Below are 23,533 nucleotides of genomic sequence, written 5' to 3' on the forward strand. Positions count from 1 at the left end.
TGATTTTAATAGGTAAACAATACAATTTTGTCTGTTAACCCATTCATCACCGAGCGTTTTTAGTACCCTAAAACATTTTTTTTTGCCATATTTACCATATGTTGGTTCAATCGAGATTCCCCTTTTTTGTGATTGATGTACCTGCACAGATAAGACATCCTCTTTTCTGTAGGGCTTTCTTTCGAAACCACAGAAACACACAGGTAAAAAGCTGGGGGCTGCGGAGGGGTCTTCCGGAGCTGCGGAGGGCTGACTTGGAGGTTGTAGAGGGAGCCATACTTGGGAACATATCAGGAAAGGTCCCTCTTTTGGGGTAGTGGCTTTGGATAGGGGCAGGCCTAGCCCAATTTAGAGGAGGGGCTAATCATCTTGACAAGGGGCAGAGCTGAGTGCATGTGAAGGCAGTGGTGTTGCTAGGGCAGGCAAAGGGGTCCATAGCCCCTGCAAATTATCACCCCCATGTGCACCCGCAATGCGCCCGCTGGAAGGGCAGGGCTGATTGGGGAGATCATAGATTTCCCGCTAGCCATCCCGAAATAAAGGGAGCGCACCCTCTGCCTCTCAGCCCCCTCTTGAAGCACGCCGGCTTTTAATGCTAAATTCCAGGATATGATGTCATATCCTGACGCTCAGCGCTGAAGCTGTTTGCAGTGCCATGGAGCAAGGAGACAAGGGTCTGTAATAAGGGAAGCCAGAGATAGTGAGAAAATGGAGGGCTATTGAGGCATAGAAAGAAGGGAGATAGAAAGGGGATATGGGGGTATATGGCATATCAAGGAGGCAGAGTGGTAAATAGGGGGGTATAAAGCATATCTGGGGGGCAGAGTGACATATCAAGGAGACAGAGTGGCACATAGGAGAGGGTATATGGTGTACCTGGTGGGCAGAATGGCAAGCCAGGAGCAAGTAAACAGAAATAGAAACAAGAAATCCATTTTTCTCAATCATAGTTTTTATTAAATATGAAAAAATAGTTTACATGTGACTTAATATTTACTAGTAAAACGTTTTCTCCTATAGAGTCGTCTTATTGGCTTTTTCTTTTTTTCTAAATTAATATTCAAACTTTGAGGGGTCGTCTTATAATTGAACAAATATGGTAATTGGTCTAATCTTAATTGTTAATTTAAATTGATATTTAAATTATTAATAACCAAACAACAAAAAAACAGATTGTGGCATATCTGCCCTAAATGTCCCCCTATGTCAATAATCCCCTGAATTTGGTGCAGTCGAAAGGGCAGATCCACACATTGGATGGGATGACGTCAGGTTTCACAGCTACTAGTGGAGCATCAGCAATTGTGTAACACGGGATCGTGCCAGCCATGGAAAAAGAGTAATGCATCTAGGAACCCGCAGCACAGCTGATCCGGTTTAATGTGGGTGTGATCCAGGGACATAAACTAGTTCCACCCTTACCCTGAGTGCTCACACTGGATATAAAGGGTCTGATGAGGTCTGCAGTAACAGTCTGCTCCATGTCTAAGGACGTGTAGTGCAGTGCGTAACTGACCAGTCATGGAGGCATGAGCCCTGGTCAATGCATGAGAAGCCCCGGGCCCTCCCTGACGCCGCCACCTCCCAGCAACAAAGAGAAGCTGGACGCTGCATCAGAGAGTCTAGAACAATCCATAGCGAGGGTTCCCGTTTCCCATTAGAAACGCTGGTTGGGCACCGCCTTTGTGACGTCACGGGGACTGCCAACCCAAGCGAGGCAGGGCCTGCCGTGACGTCACTGAACTGCATTGGCTGCGTCACGCTAGCAGCGAGCAGAAGCTACCCATCCCGCAGCCGAGTAAAGCAAACAATAACCGAGCATCGGCTGCATTACGGCGGCCTCCCCACGCCCTCCATGAACAGCATGTAAACAATGCATGCATAAGCTGTCACCGGAGCGGGGGGATCGGACGGTACTGAGCTGTCCGGGCGCCCGGTGGGTGATCTCGCAGGTGGAGTGGGGCCTGAAGGGGTTGACGGGTGGCAACGAGCCGAGGATGGATTTCCAGCAGCTGGCAGACGTGGCCGACAAATGGTGTTCCAACACCCCCTTCGACCTGATCGCCACCGAGGAGACCGAACGGAGGATGGATTTCTACGCCGATCCCGGCGTGTCTTTCTACGTGCTGTGTCCTGACAACGGCTGCGGGGACAGTTTTGTGAGTGAACCGCCCCGCGATGGGCTCTTATCGTGTGTCTCGCATGCATTGCTCGGTTGTCGGCTCCCATTGTCCACCCCGTTCTGGGCCAAGGGCTGAACCCCCGGGGCACAGGCCCGGCACCTGCATCTGTGCCCCCCATGCCTGTGCGTATGCATGTTGCCTGGGGAATGGGACCTATGGTCACACCTATTATTATTATTATTATTATTATGCTTTTCTATAGTGCCGTCGTATTCCGCAGCGCTGTACAATCCATGAGACCTGCATGTCCCTAATGTGTCAGGGCTGCAGGCGTTACATATGGAATAGTTTGTTACCGTAACCCCTGGATGTGATGCACATTCCATACTGAGGCACTACAGTCAATACCTATAGCACAGGGATGATGGGCATTACCTATAGAGTAGTTTATGTTAGTACCAATTTGACATAAATGCACATCATACTTGAGTCCTGGGCATGTGTGTCATGCCTGTAATTTATATAATCAAAATAGAAAAAGGCTCCAGGCACTCAAGGGTTCCACTCAGGCAGGTTTATTGAAGGAGAAGGACAATAACGTTTCGACCTCACAATGGCCTACAACATACTACCTATGCATGTATCCAAGCAACAGTTAAAAAAGGGGGGGTCCTATGTTCCCTACAGCCCCCAAGAGTTAGACAAGGCGTGCATCACATGTACAGATGACACGTGACTGCCTACGGATCTGTTAGATACAGGGCCGGCCCAAGACATTGTGCTGCCTGGGGCGAAGTGTGAAATGCTGCCCCCCCCCCCCCCCCCCCCCCCCGCTTCGGGAAAAAAAATTCTGCAAAAACTGTCCTACATCCATTATGTCATATCATGATAGTTAAAACTAAAATTAGGAAGTGATAATTTACATGCAACTGCAAACTCCATATTTTTACATAGCTTTATTTATATAAATAGTTTAAATAGATTTATTAAAAAATACCCCTCGTCTTATAATCTATGTTGCCTCAAATGAGGTCTGACTATTAGACTAAGATCCAGATCCCCGCAGAGCATTTCTGAAGGCAGAGTGGCATATAGGGGGTTAAAAGGCATACTCCTCCACATGGGGCGCAAATACATAATGAGAAAAACAAAGATATAGTAAGTATAGTAAGGAGCAATATGTGGTGTATAGTCCCCTCTATAATGAAATCAGCAATTGTGTTTCACAAACTCCAAAGAACCAATTTAAGTTTCTTTTTTCATAAAATATTCAGATTGAAATAGAGTAAATAACACAATACCTTCACTTTCCCTCACACTGATGTCTGGAGTTTTGTCCTTTGACGTGACTAGAAATTCAGGAAGGCGTTTTGTCTCTGGATAAATAAAAATTACAAAGTTCTATTTATCCCTACAGTAAGTAAAGTGCCAGGAAACAGATAAACAAATACACACCAGGACAGGCTTTGACACCTGTCAAGAGCATAAAAAATGCTTTCCACATTGCTGCTTATTGTGTGTATCTGACTGTGCCCCCTGCCAGGCCCCTTTGTGCCCCTCCTTTTGTACTGGTTAATTATAATGCCCCCTATACCCATGTGTATCACCCCCCCCTTTGTGTATAGATCGTCCTAACCACCCTGTTGTGTCCTCACTCCCCAGCCACCCTCTAGGGGCATGAATATTTCCTTTAAAATTATGTCCTTCCCACCCTTTAAAATTAGGCCTTTCTTTAGATAACCAGATAGGACAGATAACCACAAGCGCTATTAGCTGTAGTTACCTCAAAAACAGAAGGCACAGCCAGTGTATGTTAACATTAAACCTGCTCCAAGGCCAAGAAGGTTTATTACAAAAAATCCTATACATATTTGGAGGAAAAAACAGTGATTTCAGAGGTTCATGATAACCTCCATAAACAGCCATTTTAACAGGCTTAACACTTGAGCTGACAGCTCACCTCTCATGTGCTGAGGTATTGAGGTCATACATTTGTGCTGTTTTGAGCAGTTGCTGTTTGCTTTGTACCACCAATTTTGGTTCCCATTTCATATTAAATAGAATATCGCCAATATGGAAGAAGGGGAGTGAACACCACCTGCACACATTTCAGACATGGTGGCACCATGTCTGAAATGTGTGCAGGTGGTGTTCACTCCCCTTCTTCCATATTGGCGATATTCTATTTAATATGAAATGGGAACCAAAATTGGTGGTACAAAGCAAACAGCAACTGCTCCAAAGAACCAATTTCAGTTTCCTTTTTCATAAAATATTCAGATTGAAATAGAGTAGGCCCGCAAATACGTTTCAATGATATTCAATTGTTAATGTCGCCTGACTCCCCTCTCCACAGCAACCCTCTAGGGGCATGAATGTCTGTCCGCGACTCCATCGGTCCGCTTATCACCTCAATTTTTTATTTTTTTTTAAATACTTACTTTTTCTTCTTCCACCAACGTGCTCTTCAGCCTCTTCTCGCTCGAGATCTTCTCCTTGTCACGCGGTGACGGGAACCTGCTCTGCGTGAGCCCGCCCCTTTGAGCGTCAATGCGCATCAAGGGGGTGGAACGAAGAGCCGAACCGATCGGCACGCTGCACGCAGGCAAGTAATTAAACGGCGGCGGTTTTACATTTATGTTAAAACCGGCGCCGGTAGCCGCATCAGCTGACAAAACAGCGGCACTTGGGACGGCAAAGTGCCGCCCCTTGAGAAGTGCCGCCTGGGGCAATTGCCCCAGTCTGCCCCATTATAGGGCCGGCCCTGGTTAGATAACACGCTAACATATTAGATTAGATTGCATCGTGATACAACGTAACCGCTGTTCCACCTTCTGGCAAAACTCCCATAGTGTTCGTGTTTGGCACATGTTCGTTACCTGGTTTTATTACAGCTTTTCAGGATCAGAGCAGATTAGGCGCTAATTGTTTGTAATGTGAACACATGTGACACGCTACGGTAATACAAGCTGGATAATAGCGTCTTTGGTGATTTAATGGGAATGGAGGGTCAGAGGCTTACATGTAATGGAAGGAAGTTTTGCTTGACTGAGAGGGTGGTAGGTAAATGGAACAGCCTCTGATCAGAAGTGGTATAAGTAAATAAACTGATGAAATTTAAAAATGCTAGGGATTGTGATGTGGGTTTGCAGATTGGTTCTTATAGTATACTCTGACGTGTATAAAAGTAATGACTACACCCTAGTGTTCTTTGAGTGGTCCGATAACCCACAGTGAAGGGGAACTGTCATGCACTTTAATGTATATGATGTACCAATGCAGCACAAAATAATCAGGCTTCTTCATCAAAGGGGTATATTCACTTAACTGGGAGTTTCTGGAAGGGGCGTTAATTGTGCCGTACAAATATTAATGACTATTATGCAGACCCAACCCATCCTCTAGGAGAAGCTCAATAAGGAAATGATGTCTTAACAATATCAGGGGGGTTATTGAATAAACATATATTTAATACTTCTAGGAAACGGAGCTAGGAGAGCCGACATGGCCTTGTTTTTCTCATCTGTGCTCAGTAGAAGGGGCATGTAAGCAGTGGCATAACTATAGGGGTTGCAGCCCCGGTGTGACCCATTGTTCCTGTCTCCTCATACCAGTTCAAAATAGTTTTTCTAAACTATTTTGGACCGGCACAGGGAAAGAGGAACATATCGAGGTAACTTTACGTCACGTGACCCAGCTGTGAGACCAAGGCTGCTCGTACAGTGTACAGGAAGCTCCAGGAGCAGTGAGAGGTAAGCAGGGGCCGGATGTACGTATTTGTTTTTTCGTGTGTGTGTATGAGCATAGACGTGTAATTGTGTGTGTGTGTGAGCATGGACGTGTAATTGTGTGTGTGTGTGTGTGTGTGTGTGTGTGTGAGCATGGACGTGTAATTGTGTGTGTGTGTGTGTGTGAGCATGGACGTGTAATTGTGTGTGTGTGTATATGAGCAGGGGCGTGTAATTTTGTGTGTGTGTGTGAGCGAGCAGGGATGTGTGTGTGTGTGTATGAGCACAGATGTGTAAGTGGGTTGAGATGGTGTATGTGTGTTTAGGGTGTTTACAAGTGTGTGCCAGAGTGTATGTTGGAGGGGGGGGGCAATGATGGCACAGACCAACTGTTGAAGTTGAGGGCCCCGGGGCAATTCTCGCACCAGGGGCCTGTGGTTTCTAGTTACGCCCCTGTGTGTGGGGGCTAAAGCTTTATTTGTCTAGAACACTCTCTCCAGTGAAACACGCTAGTATTATGGTCCTCTATGTTGGTGCTTTATTTTTATATATAGGGTTATGACTTTTAGGGTCTTCACAATCTTGGAACCGTACTTGAGTACGTTGGTTTTTGTACAACCAAGACGATCTGCTAAAGTTGAAAATGCTGTGCTCATCCATTGCCAATGTTCTGGTAAAGCACCATTGTTGGGTGCAAATTGCATAAGGCGTCCACCTACTGGGTTAACTGAATGAGGTAAATAAATTGACATATTGACATGCATTACCTTGTTTGAACGTCATCTCTTCCGGAGTTGCAGCCCCAATTCCTGTTTGATTTCGAAGTGCCAAGTGGTCACACATCGTACAACTATTGTTTATTGTTTTATATAGCGCCATCAAATTCCATAGCGCTGTACAATTGGATTACATGTGTTATGAGCCGAGGGGAGTCCTTTCTAGTTTCTATGTTTTGGATAATCCCCACTGGAAGTGTCTGGAGAAGAAGGGGAACCTGCAAGGTTCTGTGGGTGATAAATGGCACTGATTTATAGGGCCAGCCAAGCTATTCCTGCAGCAGCTCGCATGGGTTGGACCTTCATAATGTATAACAAAACAAAAACTACAACTCTCCCTTTCAATCTAAGTGGATACTACTTACTATATCTATACTAATATTAACGTAAGATGGTTGAAGCATGTGGTGATTAGAAACACTTAAGATATCTGTCACCACCGGTAAAAGGAAATGGTGCTTTCAGTGCCATGTATGCTATTATACGAGGCTCTGAAATTATAAGCAATAATAATCAAGGGAGACTATACCAATTTAGTATAGTGCGCAATTTGGTTTTATGTGCTTCAGATTGCACTAGGGGGAATATTTTATGCCAGAGCATAAAATAACATCACAATGATTCAGCTGTTGCTGTGATATTTTGTAATAAATCATCTGCTAATACGAACTAAAATACAGGGGGTATATTAAACAGAGTTGTAGGTGAGTTGCAGCAACATGAATCATTTAGCTTACCACTTAAACTGATAAAATATTATTATTTTATTTATTATTATTATCCTTTATTTATATAGCGCCAACAGTTTACGCAGCGCTTAATACAATACATAAATTCAAGGGATATGACAAGACAAGAATTGACAGACTAAGACAAACCGATACATTTGGTGGAGAGAGCCCTGCTCGCAAGCTTACAATCTAGAGGGAAATGGGGTGACAAACATAAGGCATAGAGAGAGGGTGAGAGGTATTGTGGGGGTTGTATCGATGACAAGGAAGTTCTAGCATCTAAGATGGTGCGGCTTCTCTGAAGAAGTGGGTTTTTAGATGTTTCTTGAAAGTTGGGAGGGAGGGAGAATGCTGAAGGTTCCTTGGGAGTAGATTCCAGAGATATGGGGCAGCTCGAGTGAAATCTTGTAGACGGGAAAAGGAAGAGGTGATGAGTGAGGAGGAGAGCCTTAGCCCATGGGAGGAACGTAGGGATCGAGTAAGAGAGTATTTGCTAATGAGGTCAGAAATGTACGGAGGAGCAGTATTATGGATGGCCTTATGTCAGTACCAGGATCTTAAATTTAATTCTAAAGGTAATTGGGAGCCAGTGGAGGGTTTCACAGAGGGGGGAAGTAGAAGAGGAGCCTAGCAGCGGCATTTAGGATAGACTGTAAAGGAGAGAGTCGAGACAGTGGAGTGCCAACCAGAAGAGTGTTGCAGTAGTCAAGACGGGAAATGATAAGGGAATGAACGAGGGTTTTTGTGGATTCTTGGGTGAGGAATGGGCGGATACGAGAGATGTTTTTTAGGTGCAAGCGGCAGGATTTGGCGAGGGACTGAATGTGAGGGATGAAGGAGAGGTTTGAGTCAAGGATGACCCCAAGGCATCGGGCCTGGTTAGTAGGAGAGATAGTCGTGTTGTTAATGGTGATAGAGAATTCAGGTAGTGGAGTGGAGATGGAGGGAGGGAAGATAATGAGTTCAGTTTTAGAAAGATTAAGTTTCAGGTAGTGTTGTGACATCCATGAAGAAATAGCAGACAAGCAATTGGTAATACGGGACAGGAGAGATCAGGAGAAGACAGGTAGATTTGGGTATCATCTGCATATAGGTGATACTGGAGGCCAAATGAGTTGATTAGTTTGCCAAGAGAGGAAGTATAAAGAGAGAACAGCAGAGGGCCAAGGACTGAACCTTGGGGGACACCAACCGAAAGTGGAAGGGGTGATGATGTCTTGCCAGAGAAGTTGACAGAGAAGGAACGGTTAGACAGATATGAGGAGATCCAGGAGAGAGCTGTATCTCGAATGCCTATAGAAGCAAGTGAGTGTAGAAGAAGGTGGTGATCAACAGTATCGAAAGCAGCAGAGAGATCCAGTAGAATTAGAGTAGAGAAGTGACCTTTTGCTTTGGCAGAGAGCAAGTCATTGGAGACTTTTGTTAGAGCTGTCTAATTGTCAAATTGCTGTCATATATCGCCCTCCAGGTCCTACCTTGCAGTTCTTTGACCACCTTTCTGCCTGGCTCCCTTTCTTCCTCTCTCCTAATATCCCCTGTCTTATTCTGGGTGACTTTAACATTCCTTTAGATATATCTAACAACTCTGCTAGCTCCAAACTCCTCTCCCTAACATCCTCCTCTGGTCTCTCTCAATGGACTAATTCCCCTACGCACACCGAGGGACACTCACTTGACCTGGTTTTCTCCAGATCATGCTCCCTTTCAGACTTCTCCATCTACCCGTTCCCTCTGTCTGACCACCACCTTCTATCCTTTTCTCCAGTGCTAACCCCTAACAAGACATACTTACAGCGCTCAGCTCATACTTGTAGGCCATTACCAGACAATACCATTACCCAACTGTCAGCCTCACTTGAACCTCTCTTACCTTCCATGTTAACCCTTTCCTGCCCAGACACAGCAGCCTCTTTTTATAACAACACACTTGCTTCATCCCTCGACACCATAGCTCCAATTACTACAAGTTACCCCCGACAAGTTAAACGCCAACCATGGCATACCAAAACCACACGGTTTCTTCAGAAGTGCTGCCGCACGGCTGAGCGTTACTTCAGAAAATCCAAATCCAGCGAAGACTTTAATCACTATAAATTCATGCTCCACACCTACAACTCTGCCCTCTCTCTCACCAAACAGCTCTACTTCTCCACTCTCATATCCTCTCTTTCTTCCAACCCACGACGCCTTTTTTCTACTTTCAACTCCCTTCTCTGTCCCTCCACACCCACACCACAAACCTCTCTCACTGCCCAAGATCTTGCTACCCACTTCAAAGAGAAGATCGAGACTATTAGAAAAGACCTCTCTTCCTTACAACTCCCTCCTACACCACTCTCTCCACTCCTACTATACTAACTGCCTTTTCCCCTACAACCGAAGAAGAGATAGCCACTCTTCTTTCTTCCTCTCACCCAACAACCTGTCCCCTCGACCCCATCCCTTCACACCTCACAAAGTCTCTATATCCATCCCTTGGTACATCACTTACCCACCTATTTAATCTTTCTCTATCATCTGGAACTGTACCATCTGCCTTCAAGCATGCGCTAATCACACCAATTCTAAAGAATCCTTCCTCAGATCCCGTCTGTTTGACTAACTACCGCCCTATCTCTCTGCTTCCTTTTATCTCTAAGCTGCTTGAACGGATTGTGTACAACCGCCTCATTAACTTCCTCTCCTCTAATTCCCTCCTTGACCCTCTACAGTCTGGTTTCAAACCCCTTCACTCTACTGAAACAGCTCTAACAAAAGTCTCCAATGACTTGCTCTCTGCCAAAGCAAAAGGTCACTTCTCTATTCTAATTCTACTGGATCTCTCTGCTGCTTTCGATACTGTTGATCACCACCTTCTTCTACACTCACTTACTTCTATAGGCATTCGAGATACAGCTCTCTCCTGGATCTCCTCATATCTGTCTAACCGTTCCTTCTCTGTCAACTTCTCTGGCAAGACATCATCACCCCTTCCACTTTCGGTTGGTGTCCCCCAAGGTTCAGTCCTTGGCCCTCTGCTGTTCTCTCTTTATACTTCCTCTCTTGGCACACTAATCAACTCATTTGGCCTCCAGTATCACCTATATGCAGATGATACCCAAATCTACCTGTCTTCTCCTGATCTCTCTCCATCTCTCCTGTCCCGTATTACCAATTGCTTGTCTGTTATTTCTTCATGGATGTCACAACACTACCTGAAACTTAATCTTTCTAAAACTGAACTCATTATCTTCCCTCCCTCCATCTCCACTCCACTACCTGAATTCTCCATCACCATTAACAACACGACTATCTCTCCTACTAACCAGGCCCGATGCCTTGGGGTCATCCTTGACTCAAACCTCTCCTTCATCCCTCACATTCAGTCCCTCGCCAAATCCTGCCGCTTGCACCTAAAAAACATCTCTCGTATCCGCCCATTCCTCACCCAAGAATCCACAAAAACCCTCGTTCATTCCCTTATCATTTCCCGTCTTGACTACTGCAACACTCTTCTGGTTGGCACTCCACTGTCTCGACTCTCTCCTTTACAGTCTATCCTAAATGCCGCTGCTAGGCTCATCTTCCTTGCACGTCGCTCCTCTTCTGCTTCCCCCCTCTGTGAAACCCTCCACTGGCTCCCAATTACCTTTAGAATTAAATTTAAGATCCTGGTACTGACATATAAAGCCATCCATAATACTGCTCCTCCGTACATTTCTGACCTCATTAGCAAATACTCTCCTACTCGATCCCTACGTTCCTCCCATGGGCTAAGGCTCTCCTCCTCACTCATCACCTCTTCCTTTTCCCGTCTACAAGATTTCACTCGAGCTGCCCCATATCTCTGGAATCTACTCCCAAGGAACCTTCAGCATTGTCCCTCCCTCCCAACTTTCAAGAAACATCTAAAAACCCACTTCTTCAGAGAAGCATACCATCTTAGCTGCTAGAACTTCCTTGTCATCGATACAACCCCCACAATACCTCTCACCCTTTCTCTATGCCTTATGTTTGTCACCCCATTTCCCTCTAGATTGTAAGCTTGCGAGCAGGGCTCTCTCCACCAAATGTATCGGTTTGTCTTAGTCTGTCAATTCTTGTCTTGTCATATTGAATTTATGTATTGTATTAAGCGCTGCGTAAACTGTTGGCGCTATATAAATAAAGGATAATAATAATAATAATAATTACAATAGCGATATGTGGTGATCCATAAATAGATATGTAACCTGTTTATGTCCCTGGATTCTCCAGTCAGCAGGAGCCTGCATTGCTGGCTTCATGCCAACAGTTCCAGTGTAATTGTACAAGAACTGGTACACCTTTACTGTGTGAATGCCTGATCACAGGATCAGGCAATGTCAGTTCTGACACCTGCCGAAAGGTCTCAGGAGAGGCGGGTATATTCCGATCTGATAAAACCTGCTGCTGACTCGCATTGTGATCAGCAGTGCTGAGCTATGGAGCCATTATTTATGATCACAGTGTGATCAGTGGAGGGGAGATCAGAGGTAGAAACAATTTCTCTCGCTTCCAAAAATGCATTAAACATGCAAAAATAACTTTAGGGTGCTCAGTGATGTCTCCATGACAAACTATGCATGTAAGGTATAAGTTGCAGCATCTTCTAAAGGAGAGTTCTTTATTTTTTAACATTTTGAAGAATACATATTAAAGTGCTAACAAAGTACCTTAATATGTATTGTTCATTCGTAAGGCTGCTTGGGACATTAGATTGTCCGTTTTTGAAGGTTTATTTTTAACATAGAACTTGACGGCAGAAAAGATCTATTCGGCCCATCTAGTCTGCCCTGTTTTTCCCTAATCAGTACTTGGTACTGTCTTTAGTGAGGGAATTTAAACATGCATGGGATAGGTATAAAGCTATCCTGAATCTGTTATCTCCACTTATCTACCACTTTTTCAGTAAAGTAAAAGTTTCTTACATTACATCCAGATTTCTGACCTTCTAGTTTTAGACTATGGCCTCCTGCTCTTAACGTTTATCCCCTGAAATACCGTATTGGCTCGATTATAGTCCGCACCCGATTATAGGCTGCACCCTTAAAGTTTGGTGCTATTTAAAAAAAAAAAAAAAAAAATGGTTAAACATTATTGTATCTAATGAACAGGAACACATGTATTTTAACATTTTTGGTATCTATTATGCAGTTAGTCAGCATAGGTTATATACAAACAGAAATTGCGAAAGCCAATTCCGCTGCTGTTGGCCGGTACTCCCGCTGGGGCTTCTACGGTGGAGCACCGGAAAGGAAATGTAACGCCGGCGCTCCTTCATAGAAGCCCCGGCGGAAGTGCTGGCAGCAGAGGGTGTTCACTGCATTGCGCAGACGTCCACTGGCTGTCAGAGAGGAGGATCCTGGTACCCTGTAGCGCTGCGGGGGCTCTGGTTCCTAACCCTGCTGCTTGCCTGCATCAGGGCTGCACGTCCCGGGCAGTACAGATTGCGCATCCCTGTGCTAAACCCCGATTATAGGCTTACCATCAGGCCAATACGTTTTACTGCATTGTCTGCTTTACTTTTAAGTCATCAGACATAATTACTCCCAAGTCCCTCTCTTCTGCTATCACTGACAGAACAATGTTTTCAATGCTATATTCTGCCTTGGGGTTTTTATATCCCAAGTGCATTATTTTACTTTTATCAGCATTAAACTGCAGCTGCCATGCTCTCGACCATTGTTCTAATTTACTTCATTTGCTTCACCAATAAGACCATTTGTAAGATCACTAATAAAACTATTAAGAAGTCCTAGTACTGATCATTAAGGTTCCCTGCTAGACCTTCCACTGAATATACACCATTAACTACAACCTTCTGCCGCCTGTCCTTCAACTACTGCCTTATCTGTGCAACAATTTTAACATCCAAACCTAAACACATCTATTTTTCTTTCTGAAATGGCCACTTACTATACCTGAGTCTTTATTTTTTATGTGTGCAAAACCAATTAGATCACAAGTCTTGGCCATACCAACCAAATCAATTGCAGTACAACTGTTAAAGAATAATTCCAATTATTTTGAAGATGGTTATTCCAGAAATATGGCTCATAATTTTTTGCTTGCTAAGGCATGTACCCCATGACACACATTTCTCCATAAACGCTGGGTAAGCAGTTTTTGGACACCAGATGGAAAGTTTGTAAATGTTTAACCCCTTGGTTGCTAGCATAATTGGACCGCTGTAGTGCAGAGCAGTGGTTGGGTTATCACTTGAGTGTTTAATGGAGTTAACCGCCAATCCTTTGTGCTTTTTAACAGTGAGCATATGTACACTTTACACACTGCTGATCGTTTTGCATAAATATATACACCCTTCTAAGTTCATTGCTATTAGTAGGTTTGGATATGATTGGCCATCTGTTACATTGAAGGATCACATTTCCTTGTAGTTCTTGTCACTTTCTCAGTTCCCTGTCATTGGAAACTTGACCGCCCTCAGAAAATTGTAAACACTTACCATCCATGGCGGTAGCCCTAACTTCTCTCGATGGTGTCTCATAGTTTTCAGCCATTGCCATCTCCTGTTTTTAAAAGATGCTTTACCGATTGTTGATTGCTTCAGGCAGGCTTTGTATGGTGGGGTGAGGAGAAGAGGGAGAAGGTCGGGCCACAAAGATAAGTTATGCTGGTATTTTAGGTAAAGTAGTTTTTACTTTTTAACTAAATATCTTCCATTTCCATCACAAAATGAAAAGCACAAGCTACGTGTAGCTTTGGTCAATGACTTTACGTTGCCAGATATGTTTGTTGCAATAAGAACTGCGTTCTCCGCCGGCGGGCCTAAACTAACATGGCCTATAATGCTGCACACTTCCCTCCTCAAAACTAATGTGACGGGAATGACGTGTATTATTACCCTTATTTGCTGGTCCTGTTATATAATTTCTTGTTTTGTTGGTCCACTCCCATCCATTAACTGCCCCTAAATTTATAGCTCCTGGTATATGCCAGAATTCTAAACTCTCTAGATGTGTATAAACTCACAGAAATGAATCGGTTACTCAGTTACATATTATGAATACTGCAGGATAGGAAGTTACACGTGTCCTAGAGAAAATGGCCGACATGGCAGCCCAAGGGCCATGTTCCATATGAGTAGACAATACAGGTACAGTCTGTTACAGGGTCACCGTACCCAAGGCTGGGTACCCCTGTTTGAGGGCTGAGGAATCACCAGTCAGTCCCTCATACGGATAGCACTCAGCTATCCACAGATCATCCAGACCACCATTCGTAGTAAACCAAGAAGAACTCTCTTTATTACAAACACACAGAACTTATATACAATCTCAATGCAATGTGTACCGAACCCAACCCCCAATCCCATCAGCCACATCCCATCAGTATACAGGGGATGTATCAGGTGAGGGGATTACAGAATACAATGGGTTCCCCCACCTGTGTTATCCCCCCTGTAGTGCAGGTGCCATCTGGGCAGACAGGGCTGTGTTGGCTGATTAAGAGCCCCAGCCAGATTATAGGATCGTCTCTTTGAAGGCTGGGGCTGAATCCACATCAGTCTCTGGGCCGGTTACACAATAAACACAATATAATATATTACCGGGTCACAGTATACAGAACCGGACACAAAAGTGCTCCGTGACCCGGCTAAACTTCATATGACATATGAGCCAGCTAGCCTGGCCCTGTCACACAGTCCACAAATCGTATTACAGCTTCGTATATGTGCTGAGATTTCATGTGCATTATTGACCATCAGATCATGCAGAAGTGGTGTATTAATAGACTGAAATCATTTGGGGGTTTTTTTTGTTGTTTGTTTTTTTTCTCCCAGATTCTGATAAGGGTTTTTGACCTTCTCCTAATTGTCTCATTGTATAGTTTTTTCCCAACAAACTGCTATAATAAACTGTGAAAAAGCCAGTTATTAGGAGCCATGCCTCTTGGTTTTCATCTATCCCTGGCTTTACCTGTAGATTGCGCGTTTCTCATCTGTGTACTCGTGTGTCCCTGCAGATCCGTTGATGACTAAATCAGTGTCTGTAGTCATCAGTCTATGCATGACTTGTTTCTAATCAAGCTTGGCATATGGAATCTGTCTAGAAACACAAAGCAAGGACACTGGCCACTGTAAGCTGTGGTTGGTTGATAATGCAACAACTTCTGTTTTGGTTTTTTTTGTTATTATATCTGATCTTATTCTGTACCAGTGGGAACTTTACATTAGAGTTTGTGAATTATTACATGATCAATAATAAAAGCCTGTGTACAGATGCTAAGACAAATATATTTTGTTAACAATACTTTGCAAGATAATGACTGTAATCTAGGAGTAACAAAAATGTCATTGTATGAATTACAGTTGGTTTTGTATAATTAGTCAGCCATAATTATGTGCCGTAGCAGAGCATTCTTTGTATTTAGAATACAAGTAGGAGAAGTAATGACAATGCCATGGGTAAAAATAAAATTGTTACAATGTGCAAATAAAACACATTGTTTGATAAAACAAGCTTAAGTAAGAAAAAGAAGTTGAATGGCGCAAGATTTATGAACAGCTTTCTGACCCGAATAGGCCTGAGAAACATTTCATCGCTAGTGGAAAATGCTTTATGAAGGTGCAATCCCAGCAAGCTTCTACTGGAAAATAGGCTGGTTTAGTACTGCATGATCATATCTGGGAACTTGTGGTCTCCGACTACCCAGAGCCTACCCTTGCAGGGACGCGGCCAGAACCGCCTGCTGACGTCGGTGGGTGGCCCCGCCGACTTCATGGGGAAACACCCCAATTTAAAGGGGGAATGGGCGCAGAGTAGGGCGTGACAGGACCCCGCAACACCGGAGGATTCATGGGCCGACCTGGAGAAGGCCCCTTTTCCCAGTGTATCTGGGCGAAACCTGGAGAGTTCCCAGTTATGTGCACGATGCATAGATCCTTTGGTGACATACCTTCATGTAGTTAACTATGAATTATGCAGAGCCCACATGTTTCCCTGCCATCCCAGGTGACACTAAGGATAGACTCCTCCTCCCTACCTGAGATAGGGCAGGACTCAAAAAACTTAAAAGCCCCTCCCCTCCTTCTAACTCCAGTGTTTTTCCTGCCCTACATCAGGTAGGGAGGACTCGTCATCCCTTTTGTTATTTTCTCCGGCTCCAGGTGGAGCCGTGTTCCTTGGGCTAAGCCCCCTTCCTGGGGGATACCCTGCACCTTAAGCCGGGCGGCTGGTGCTGCGCTGCCCAGCGCTTTTCTGCCGGTACCTTGGGATCGGTGGTCCCTGCAGAGTCCGCGGCTGCGGCGCCGTGGTCCCGGCGGTGTCCGCGGCTGTGCTGCCCTCGTCCCGGCGGCGGCTCCGGCTCCCTCGTCGCGGCTGCGGCGCACGCGTCCTGCCATTCATCCTGGTCTGCTGTTGCAGTCACCAGGGTAGAACCGGTGCACCTCTTGCTCCCTGGGAGGCTTGCCGGTCACTGGATCAGGGGCTTAATGCCGCTGTTGCGACGTGCTGACGGCGGCCATAATGGCGGCGGCCGACTTCCGGTCCGGGCTCTTGCACTTCCTGTAGTGCGTTTCAAGCCTTATTTTCATTCAAAATTTGAATTTTTGGGGCCAATCCTCCGCTGTTGCGGATTACTGCCCGATTCCAGCACCCTGTTTTCAGTATATATGAAGGTAGGCGATTTTATTTCTTTGTGTGTTCCTGCTGTTTGGCTGGGTGCTGTTACATCTTTAGATATGTCAGCCCCGGATAACTCTGAGCCGCCCTCTGTTGAGGACAAGCCTAAGAAAGCTGTTACTAAGTCCAAGCATCCCCAATGTTCTGGGTGTCACAAGGCTTTGCAGGATTCAAGGAAGAAGCTCTGCTCCGCTTGCCTGAGATCTGTAGCGGATTCTAGGTCGTCTGGGGGTAGAGAGTTCTTGACCTGGCTTAAAGAGGAGATGCAGTCTACCTTCTCTGCCTTCCGTCAGACCGTTCCTGTTCCTGCCTATCACCACCTTCCGGCAGCGCAAGACCCCGCTCTTCTGGGACATCAGCCTTTGTTTTCTGACTCTGAATTTGACTATCCAGAGGTTGAGGAAGGTTCCTCGGAGGAAGGAGAGATCTGGGAGGAGAGCTCTTTTTTTTGTTCCCGGTGGAAGAGATTGAGACTTTGATTTCTGCTGTTAGGTCAGCCATGCATTTGGAGGAGTCTTACACCCAGAAGAGTGACCCGTTCTTTGGTACCAGCTTCTCCAAGCAGTCCGCCTCTTTTCCTGTTCATCCTGCGCTATCTGACATTATCAAGCAGGAATGGCACCACCCGGAAAGGAGGGTTAACCTGTCCAGAAGGGTTAAGCGCATGTTTCCCTTTGATGAAGACTTTACTCAGTTCTGTGCTACCCCACTGGTAGACACTGCTGTTATGAGGGTCTCCAGAAAGACTGCTTTACCGCTGGAGGATGGCTCTCATTTCTCTGACCAGATGGAAAAGAAAACCGAGGCTGCAGTAAAGAAATCTTTTGAGGCTTCTGCTGCCGTCCTTAAACCAGGTATTGCTTCTGCCTCAGTCTCCAGAGCAATCAAGATTTGGCTCTCCCAGATCGAGGAGGATATTGCTGCCAAGACCCCCAGGGAGACCATTCTCAAGAATGTTGCTGCAGTGAGATTGGCCGTGGATTTTCTCTGTGATGCCTCCATTGAAAACATCAGAATGACAGCCAGAGCTTCGGCGCTTTCAGTTGCAGTCAGAAGGGCCTTGTGGCTTAAGGCCTGGGCAGCAGATAATGCCTTTAAAAACAGGCTTCTTAATATCCCTTTTAAGGGTAAGACTTTATTCGGGGAAGAGCTGGAGTCCCTTTTGGAGAAAACCACAGGGGACAAGCATTGGATGCCCCAGTGAAAGCCTCCTTCTAAAAGACTGCAGTCCTTTCGGCCATTCTTCCCGGGACAATCTAGGGGCCATAGTTCTAGATTCAACCCCTCGTCCAGAGAACAGAACTTCTGAGGCAGATTCCCTCGAGGGAGGGGGAGATTTGACAGACTCGCCTTTCCCAAAGCATTTCAAGACCCCAAGAACTCTGCATGACGCCTCTTCCATTCCGGTGGGAGGAAGGCTCCGATTTTTTTCAGGGACAATTGGTTCTCACTCACCCGAGACCCTTGGGTGAGAGCCATTGTATCACACGGCTATCGTCTTCAATTCAGGACCAGGCCTTCAGACCGTTTTTTGATCTCCCACCTTCCTCCAGACCAGGTAAGGCGGTCGGTCCTGTTATCCACCATTCCACAGTTGACAGACCTCAGAGTCCTGGTTCCTGTTCCTTGGCCAGAACAAGGCCAGGGGGTTTATTCTCCGGTTTTTCTGGTCCCCAAGAAGCCGAGAGGTCTTCGTCTCATCATAGACTTACGCTTTTTGAACGGTTACCTCCGGTTTGTCTGGTTCAAGATGGAAACCGTGAGATCCACCCTCGACACCTTATGCCTCAACGATTTCATGGCTTCATTGGATCTGAAGGATGCATATTTCCACATTCCCATCCATCCATCGCATCAACGTTTCCGGAGAGTGGCGATTTCCTCGAGGTTCGACTGTCCAGCATTTTCAGTTTCAAGCCCTTCCATTTGGATTGTCAGCGGCCCCAAGAGTCTTCACAAAGCTTTTGGCAGTCATAGCAGCGCATTTCCGGGTTCAGGGAATTTCAGTCATTCCTTATCTGGACGATTGGCTTATACATGCCCGGACCGCGCAGATTCTTCAGGTTCACCTTGCCACGGTGGTCGACACGTTACAAGATCTCGGCTGGGTTCTGAACTGGGACAAATCCTGCACCATTCCCTCTCAACAACTGATGTTTCTGGGTCTTCACCTGGATTCCTGCTCCAGGAAAGCTTTCCTTCCTCCTGCCAGGATCAAGGGGATTCGGCTCCTGGTACGCAGGGTTCGCTCTGCGCACCGAAGCTCCTTGAGGTTATGCATGTCCCTGTTGGGCAAGATGGTCTCCGCAAGGTATGCGGTGCCCTGGGCTCTGGCCCACATGAGAATTCTTCAAAGATTTATCCTCAACCATCTAGAAGACAACCCTTTGGCTCTGGACAGGCTTGTCTGTCTTCCACCGCATGTCAGAGCCTCCCTCGCCTGGTGGCTCCAACAAAACATCCTTGCTGCAGGGAGAAGATGGTCTCTTGTCTCCAAGGTGGTTCTCACCACCGACGCCAGCATCAAGGGGTGGGGCGCTACGTATCAGGACCTATTCGTGCAGGGTCTCTGGTCTCCAGCTGCGAAGCTTCTTCCTTCAAACTGTCTGGAATTGCTTGCAGTAGAAAGGGCTCTGCATCACTGGGAACATTTGCTCACGGGCAAAGACATTTTGCTACGCTCCGACAATCAAGCTGTAGTAGCCTATGTCAACAGACGGGGGCACAAGAAGTCCTCGACTTCTCCGTATATCACTCAGGATTTCCTTTTGGGCAGAGTCCCGTCTCATGACTGTGTCCGCTATCCACCTCAGAGGGACACTGAACTCAAGCGGATTTCCTGAGCAGAACTCCGGTACTGAGCGGCGAATGGGCTCTGCATCCAGCAGCCTTCGACCTCATCGTCCAACAGTGGGGCTTACCCGAGATCGACCTGATGTGGCATCCAGAGACAATGCTCAGATTCCTGTCTTCTTTTCCCTCAAGCCTCAGGATCATCCTTTGGCAATAGATGCCTTCTCCCAGGAGTGGAATTTCCGTCTCGCCTACGTTTTTCCTCCGTTTGCTCTGATCTCCAGGGTCCTACAAAAGATCAAGAAGGATCATGCCTCCGTGATCCTAATAGCACCAGACTGGCCCAAGCGTGTCTGGTATTCGGACTTGATCACTCTAGGTCTCTCTCCCCCTCTGAAGCTCCCGGCTTGGAGAGACCTTCTGCATCAGGGTTCATTCATGCACCCAAACCCTGCCGTGTTCCACCTGACGGCCTGGAGGTTGAACGCGAACTGCTGAGAGCGCAAGGTTTTTCTTTTCGTGTGGCTGAAACTCTTCTGCAGAGTAGAAAGAGGGTTACCTCTCTGTGGTACATTAAGATCTGGAAGAGATTTCACGGTTGGTGTTGTTCCAGGGGAATTTTGCCATCTTCATGTTCCTCGGCCTCCATTTTGGATTTCTTACAAGAGGGATTCGACAGTGGACTTCAACCTTCCACTATCAGGGTGCATATTTCTGCCATCAGTGCTCTCCTGGGGTTTGAGCTTATATCTCTGCCTGCGGTTAGACGTTTTACCAAGGCCATCGTCCGGATGCGTCCTCGTTCTGTCACCAGAATGGTTCCATGGGACTTGAATCTCGTCCTTCGTAGACGCACGTTACCTCCTTTTGAGCCTCTTCAGTCGGTTTCTCTGTATTTTCTATCGCTGAAGACGGCCTTTTTAGTAGCCATTACTTCTGCTCGTCGGATTTGTGAACTTCAGGCTCTGTCTATGAAGGCACTGTTTCTCCGTTTTTACCCGGATAAGGTGGTTCTCTCTCTACCGCCGGAATTTGCACCCAAGGTTCAGTTGGCTTTCCACAAGAATCAGGAGATCGTGCTCCCTACCTTTTTTCCTGCTCCTGGCTCAGCTGAAGAAGAAGCTCTTTACTCTCTCGATCTGAAGAGATGCCTCACCATCTATTTGGAACGGACTCTGCCCCTGCGTAAGTCCTCTCATTTGTTTGTGGCCTATTCGGGACCAAACAGAAGTGTCAGCATCTCCAAGTCTTCCATCGCTAAGTGGATTGTTGCGACCATCAACTTGGCATATTCTGCGGCTGGCCAACCTGCTCCTGTGGGGATCAGTGCCCACTCTACTAGGGCGGTCTCCACTTCCTGGGCCGAAAGATGTATTTCGCCTGACCAGATCTGCAAGGCGGCTACTTGGCGAACTCTCCACGCTTTTGTACAGCATTACCGTCTCGACCTGATGGCTCAGGAGGACTCTCTTTTTGGTCGGAAGGTCCTTGAAGCTGTTTTGTCTCCTTAAGTCTACCCACCCTTCTGCTTTAGTACATCTATCCTTAGTGTCACCTGGGATGGCAGGGAAACAGGAAGTTCTACTTACCGAGAGCTTCTTTTCCCTGCCAATCCCTGGTGACACGTTTTTGTTCCCTCCCTTCCTTTCAATAAAATGTTTGTTGCGTCAGATTGCTTTTCCTGTGTGGTCTTTGGTATTCACTGGAGTTAGTAGGAGGGGAGGGGCTTTTAAGTTTTTTGAATCCTGCCCTATCTCAGGTACGGAGGAGGAGTCTATCCTTAGTGTCACCAGGGATTGGCAGGGAAAAGAAGCTCTCGGTAAGGAGAATTTCCTGTTTCTCTTGCAGAAGATACTCACTGCACTTGACCCATCATACTGCATAAAGCTAAAGCAGCCAATACTGACCCTTCTTATTTTTTTTTTAAATGGCTAGTAACTGCAGCACAGTTGGGTGAAGTTATTTGTATCAAGACAAAAATGATCCATATTTAAAGGTCAAGCCACTAAGGTGGGCAGCAAGCAAATCACCGTCTTGGTGTAAAGCTCATTCTTTTGTTTATTGTTACATTTGAATTGATTGGTTTTTTTTTGTTTTTTTTTCATATTTCTATCTTTGCTACAGCATGTATGGAGTGAAAGTGAAGACTGCCTTCCTTTCCTGCAGCTAGCTCAGGACTACATATCCTCATGTGGTAAGAAGACACTTCATGAAGTACTGGAAAAGGTCTTCAAGTCATTCAGGCCTGTAAGTCTATTCTTTCTTATGTGGGTAACCGAAGTGAAATCGCATGTATATTTGTACTATTGATTTGCAATGGAGGACACAGTGGATGACTAGGCCTATGACTGGATTGGCCAATGGGAGCTTAAGCAAGACACATGACTTTGCTCAGAATTCTTGGGAGAAGATTGTATCTGATACATGTTTTACCTCCGACAGATGTCTTTGTATAGTTTTTCAGGCTACTAGTGTGTAAGTGTCCAACATAGGCAGATACCACTATATGTGGTTTCCTGTTTATCCCTGCTGGGAAAATGTGTCTGAGATCTCAGATGCAGGCAGTTCTTTTTGATGTGGGACAGTGGCTCTTCTTCATACAGGGTAAGCCATAAAAATTCTGTTACTCCTCGGCCTTCTTGAGATCATTGGGGCCTGTGCATCTGAGAAGTGTTGATGTCAAATAAGGCACACTGCAAAAGGTCCCCGTGTTTAAATCATGTAGAGATTTTAAAACAATCTCTGTTGCTATTGAACTGGTTGTCTTCAACTCTAAAATTAAGTTAAAAAGTCAGTATATTTAGGGAGGTTTTGATTCCTTTTATCTGTCCGGTTAAGAATATCTTGGGCATTTTAAACTTGATGCAGTTTTGACATTGTAAATGACATATTATAATATATATTTTTTATAGCTACTTGGTCTCCCAGATGTGGACGACGACACTTTTGAAGAATACAATGCGGATGTGGAAGAAGAGGAGCCTGAGGCAGATCATCAGCAGATGGGTGTCAGTCAGCAGTAGAGCACTTAGGATGTTCCCTGCAGAGGAAAAAAAAATCAAACCAACCCAACATAACATAATAGTAAACACATTTTAGAAAAAATAATGCAGAAAACACTCCATGGTCAGCTTTAACTAAAATGCAAGCTGAGCAGCCTGTTAACAGATGGCTTTCATCAAGGTTCTGTTTCTTTCCACCATTCCTGATTCTAGAAGTTAGCTTTGATTCAGGCTGTTGTGTGCAGTTTAGAAGAGCACTCACTATAATGAATGTAGCGCTCTGTATGCTGAGGATGAAACTGTGGATAAGTCAAAGATAGGTAGGAATTTCAGTTCATATATGCTTCACAAAACACTATCCACAAACATTGGTAACAGTCGCCACAAACCACTCACTCCAGATGATTCTGCTCACCTACCCACATTAAATTAATCTTATTTTATTTCGATTTTATCTTAAGATCTTGGAGTTGGGGAAACCATTACTACTATTTAGAGAAGACCATTTGTTTGCATCCTTGTGATTTTGGTCAATATTTATGTGCAGCTTCCGTAGCCTCACAAAAACAGGACATTGGTGTTCGGAGAGGAACATTCCTCCAAATTTAGTAACACGACTATAAATTAACCAGTGTAAGAAACATACCACAAGAAACAAGTTTTTTTTGCATTCCCCGTATGGAGAACCTTGATTCTGCAGACATTGTACTTGGGCTATTTTGTAATTGTATGCACA

General features: G+C 45.5%; 1 protein-coding gene across 1 annotated transcript; it reads left to right on the forward strand.

The window, feature by feature from the left end:
- The first annotated feature begins 1,997 nt into the window (after positions 1-1,997).
- LOC149300726 (maturin) lies at positions 1,998-22,818 on the forward strand. Its single transcript, XM_089484945.1, has 3 exons — positions 1,998-2,159; positions 21,920-22,042; positions 22,708-22,818. Exons 1-3 carry the CDS (start codon positions 1,998-2,000, stop codon positions 22,816-22,818), a joined length of 396 nt encoding a protein of 131 aa, XP_089341071.1.
- Positions 22,819-23,533: the final 715 nt, after the last annotated feature.

Source organism: Sceloporus occidentalis, unplaced genomic scaffold, assembly GCF_023333645.1.
Source record: "Sceloporus occidentalis isolate IW3139 unplaced genomic scaffold, rSceOcc1.0.p SCAF_23, whole genome shotgun sequence".
Taxonomy (NCBI): domain Eukaryota; kingdom Metazoa; phylum Chordata; class Lepidosauria; order Squamata; family Phrynosomatidae; genus Sceloporus; species Sceloporus occidentalis.

Coding starts and splice junctions, on each gene's coding strand:
- LOC149300726 (XM_089484945.1), top strand. CDS start 1,998: ATGGATTTCCAGCAGCTGGCAGACGTGGCCGACAAATGGTGTTCCAAC. Junction 2,160..21,919: donor ACGGCTGCGGGGACAGTTTT/GTGAGTGAACCG, acceptor TCTTTGCTACAG/CATGTATGGAGTGAAAGTGA. Junction 22,043..22,707: donor TCTTCAAGTCATTCAGGCCT/GTAAGTCTATTC, acceptor TATTTTTTATAG/CTACTTGGTCTCCCAGATGT.